The 4,755-nt window shown below is 58.2% G+C and overlaps 1 protein-coding gene across 1 annotated transcript; it reads left to right on the top strand.

Annotated features, from left to right (window-relative positions):
- The first annotated feature begins 3,624 nt into the window (after positions 1 to 3,624).
- Positions 3,625 to 4,755, top strand: HMX3 (H6 family homeobox 3). The gene is made up of 2 exons (XM_054382531.1): positions 3,625 to 3,940; positions 4,148 to 4,755. Exons 1-2 carry the CDS (start codon positions 3,625 to 3,627, stop codon positions 4,753 to 4,755), a joined length of 924 nt encoding a protein of 307 aa, XP_054238506.1.

Genomic DNA, 4,755 nt, shown 5'->3' with positions numbered 1-4,755 from the left:
CCAAATGTTGCAAACATCTACGAAAGAGCACAGGGCTGGTCTGGGGAGAGACTCTAGGCTGGCCTCTGCTGCCTTCTGCTGTGCAGGAGGAGATCATGCCACCGTCAAACAAACAAACCAAACCCCGGCAAACCTCACCATTTCTGCCCTGTGAATCCTGGCTGCAGTTCTCCCACAGCTGGGCTGCTGGGTGTGCTCCCATCCTGACAAACAAAGGAACAAGGAGACTAAGCACTGCACTTTCCGCAACTCCCTGGGGATGGAAAAGAGGAAACAGAGCCCAAAGTGACAGATGTTTGCCCCCTGTGGTTACAGCAGTGACATCCAGGGATTGACAACTATTAAAATGGTACAAGAATCTGGGTGATTGTGGGCTGCTGTGGGTACTTCTGCCAGGCAAAGAGGGCTACCGGCACAGTGATCTGTGAGCAGGCGGCATCAACAGGCTGGAAGGCAGGGTGTTTTGGAGCTAATAACAGTGGGGCCCCACAGAACCATGCAGTGCAGATTCATGCTTCAGCCTAGCAAGAGTGTAGCTCTTTAGAAAAATAATGGAAAAGAAGAGGCCGTGCTGAGACAGGGTAAATAAGGAGATAAATCACTTTGCAATACCATGCAAGCCAAAACCTGCAAATAAACAATTACTTTAAATCATATCAAGCACCCATCACAAACATCACATTTATACAATTGATCCATGTGTAAATTAGCCAATTAATTCTGAATTGGAACACTAATGAAATAATAATTATCTGTTTACAATGGAATGGTAGGAGCACGGGTCTAGGAACACAAATAAAGAAAGACTGCAGCAAAATCCACTCAGTTCTGTCACCAGTGGGCATGGGAGAGGGTGGTGGTGAACACCAGTCTTTAATGCTCAGTTATGGCTGGGGGGCATAAATAGGTGAGAAATCCGTGGGCAGCAAATGACAGAGAAGGGCTTTTTTAGAACACCAGTTGCTTTTTTTTTTTTTTCAGTAAAGAAGAATTGCAAAGTGGAAATTTCCTTTAACATCCTCAGAGGCTGGCCAGAGGCTGGTGTGGTTTCTTGTCCCTACTTGGCTTTCTACCATGACTGGTTGTTTACTCTGAGGGACTCCAGAGAAATTAGGACCTCACTGTCACCAAAGCAGTGAAAGATGGATGGAAAGGGGTGGGAGTTTCAGTACAGAATGATTTTAGTGACTCAGATCTGAAACAAAATCGTCCCTGAGATGGACAAATGCACTGGGGGCTTCTCTAAGAACTTTGCATCCTTAGCTTTTCGTATCAGAGCTATAAACAGATTAAATGGAGCTTTAGCCAGGTCCTAATAGGATAGGCAGGAGCCATAGTTTGGTGACTATCAGCTGTTTTCCGCAAAGAAACTGCTTATTTTATGTCTCTCCTTTTTTTTTTTCTGTATGCTTTACCTCAGAGCTGATGAGTGTTCACACTGGAATAGCATTTCTTTGGAAAATTCCTCATGAGCATTATTTTACCTGATGCCTTTGAGTGAAACAGTTGTTAACAAGAATATGTAACTCTAAATTGCTGAGCCCCCATCCCTGAGATGTATTCTTGTGGATTTTTCATTTCTGCACCTCCCGTTTATCTAAACTGCTCCTCACAACGACACTAACAGTTCAGAAATGGTCACATAAGAGATGGTGCACTGAAAAAAGTCACATACACTGAAGGCACATGAAATAGCATGCTTTTTGCAGCCAAAAATATTACATGCTTGGGTCTCTGTAAATGTGCCTGAGATTTAAAACCCAAAATGCTGGGGGGAAGCAGGGCTCCTGGGGATAGCTTACAAACACAAACACAGAGAAGTTTGTTTCAGATAAAAGATGTTGTAATTCCAATTGCCAAGGAATAACAAGAGAAAATATTTCTATCTCATGAGGGCATTAAGACCTTTGAGTGTAGAGACTGTTGTCCCCCTGTGCACATGTGCATACTTCCAACTCTGGCACTCATATGCCAGGACAGATTTTTGCAGTGCATGCTCACATGTGTTCAAAGGATTAGAAGCATGGAAGAATTGAGAGTCTGATATTCTTTCTTCTCTCTTTCCTTCTTCCTTCCTTTCTTCCTTTCCTTCATTCCTTCCTTTCTTCCTTTCCTTCATTCCTTCCTTCTTTCTTTCCTTTCCCCTTTTCCTTTCCCCTTTTCCTGATGTTGCTGTATGTTACCGACTCAACTGCACAAGGGACCGCGCTGCCCGCCGAAGTGCTGCTGCCATCGGGGCTGTGCCCTGGCCCATACGCGGTATCAATGCTGTACCGGGAGGTCACGCCGCGGCCCGCAAGACCCAGGGCCACCCAGCGCGGTGTCCCGGGACGCTCCCTTATCCTTGCCCCGGCCGGGAGCTCCGTGCCTGCCTGTCCCGGGACACGGCGCGCTCCCGCGGCCCGGTAGGGGGCGCCGTGTGGCCGGTGGCGAGGCCGGGCCCAGGAGCGGCGGCGGGCGGCTGTTTGGGCTGGCCCGGGCACGGGCCCCGCAGCCTCTCGCCGTGGCCAAGCCGTGGTCCGGAGCCCTCGCCGCGGCCGGGGGATCGTTATTCCCTTCATCTCGCAGCACCTCCGCCGTAGGCTCGACGTGTCCCGCGGCTCCCGCTCCCGCTCCCGACTGTGGGGGGAACCGACACCGGGAGGCAGAGGGGCTCCGTGGGGAGGTCTAGGGCGGGGAGGGTACTTGCACGAGAGTCAGCGCCGCCCGGTTACAGCCCTCCCGCCGCCCCGACGCACGCCGAGCCGCAGCCTTCTTCAAAGTCGTTTCTGCCCCGAGACAGCAGAGCCCAGCCCGACCCGGGGTTGGCGGAGAGCGACGGAGGGGTCCCGGTACCCCAGCTTAGCGCGACTCGGGCCGCCAGGCTGTCCCCCGGCAGCTTTTGTTACAGGCGGTGCGGGGCGGGGAGCTGGAGGCGTGGGGGGGGTGGGAGGGGGGGTGGGAAGGCGGCGCGGTGGGGCGAGGGGAGGTTTTGTGGCAGGAGCGGCGCGGTCGGTGCCATTCGCCTCCCGCCGCTGCTGCCCTGCTTCGAGCCGAGCCGCGGGATCCTTTTGTGCTAATAGCCCCGTCCTCATTTGCTGCCTAATTGGACTATATAAAGCCAATAACGGGCGGGCGCTCGTAGCCTCCAGCCACAGCAGCAAGCACGTCGCAGGCGGGGTTGGGGTTTGGGGAAGGGCGGGGGGGTTGTGGGAGGCCGGGGCCGCGGCGGCTGCGGGCAGGGGCTGCGCGGAGCCTTCTCCTCCCGGCTGCCTTCCCCGCCTAATCCCATTTGCCATTGTGCGTGCCCAATCGCCGTGTGCTCCCCGCGTTTAACTTGGATGACATTTTGATTTCATCATTAGCATCCGGCGCCAGGTTGACGCAGCAGCAGCGGCGGCGGCAGCGACGACCCCGGTTCTCCGTTTACCCGCAGCAGCCCCCCGGTGTCGCGGGCTGCGCGGGTCCCCTCGGCTCCCCGCCCTGCCGCCCCCCCATGCGAGGGGGCCCCGGTTGGCCCCGCCGCCGCGCTCCCACGCCGCCCCGCCTCACCTCTCTCCCGCGCCGCCGGGAGCCGCCACCTGCGCGCCGCCGGGCGCGGGCTGCGGGGCCAGCGGCGAGCAGGAACCGAGAGGGAACCGGAGGATGCCGGAGACCGGGCAGGAGCCGCCCAGCGCCCCTCCGCCTCCCCCTAAGGAGTCCTTCTACATCAAGAACCTGCTCAACGGCGGCCCCCCCAAGGCACCCCCCAAGCAGCCACGAGCTCTGTTCGCCCCTTCGGGCAAGGCGACAGTGGACGGCGGCGGCTTCGCCCTCTCGCAGGTGGGCGACCTCGCCTTCCCCCGCTTCGAAATCCCGGCGCCGCGCTTCGCCCTGAGCGCCCACTGCCTGGAGCGAGCCCAGACCTGGTGGTACCCCTACGCCCTGACGCCGGCCGGAGCCCACCTGCCCCGCACAGAAGGTACCGCTCCACACACACACACTTCGTTCTTCCCTCCCTCCCCTGACGGGCGGCAGCGGGAACCGGGGAGCGGCGGCGGGAGGGAGGCTGGTGGCGGGACTCGGCCGATTCGTCCTGTTTCGCTCGACGGGACGCGGGGGGCTGGGCGGTAAAGGTGTCTCTTTGTGTCCCTTATCCCCCCTCCCTTCCCTCATCCTTCCCCTCCAGCCGCGGAGAAATCCCTGCTGAGGGACTCGTCCCCCGCTTCGGGCACCGACCGGGACTCCCCGGAGCCGCTGCTGAAGGCGGAGGGGGAGCAGAAGGAGCTGGACTCCAAGAGCCCCGACGAGATCGTCTTGGAGGAGAGCGACTCGGAAGAGGGGAAGAAGGAAGGAGGCGCGGAGGACTGGAAGAAGCGTGAGGAGAGCCCGGAGAAGAAACCCTGCCGCAAGAAGAAGACGCGCACGGTGTTCAGCCGAAGCCAGGTCTTCCAGCTGGAGTCCACCTTCGACATGAAGCGCTACCTGAGCAGCTCGGAGCGGGCCGGCCTGGCCGCTTCCCTCCACCTGACAGAGACCCAGGTGAAGATTTGGTTCCAAAATCGTCGCAACAAGTGGAAGAGGCAGCTGGCAGCCGAGCTGGAGGCGGCCAACCTCAGCCACGCCGCCGCGCAGCGCATCGTCCGCGTCCCCATCCTCTACCACGAGAACTCGGGCGCGGAGGGGGCAACGGGGGGCGGCGGAGCCCCCGGTACCCAGCCCCTGCTCACCTTCCCTCACCCCGTCTATTATTCCCACCCCGTGGTCACCTCCGTGCCGCTCCTGCGGCCCGTCTGA

This window comes from Indicator indicator, chromosome 7 (assembly GCF_027791375.1).
Source record: "Indicator indicator isolate 239-I01 chromosome 7, UM_Iind_1.1, whole genome shotgun sequence".
Classification (NCBI taxonomy): Eukaryota; Metazoa; Chordata; class Aves; order Piciformes; family Indicatoridae; genus Indicator; species Indicator indicator.
Note: the sequence above shows the minus strand (reverse complement) of the source record. Positions and strands in the feature narration are given on the sequence as shown.

Excerpts from the sequence above, each read along its gene's own strand:
- HMX3 (XM_054382531.1), top strand. The coding sequence starts at position 3,625 with ATGCCGGAGACCGGGCAGGAGCCGCCCAGCGCCCCTCCGCCTCCCCCT. Across the intron at positions 3,941-4,147 it reads CCACCTGCCCCGCACAGAAG|CCGCGGAGAAATCCCTGCTG; the intron begins GTACCGCTCCAC and ends CTTCCCCTCCAG.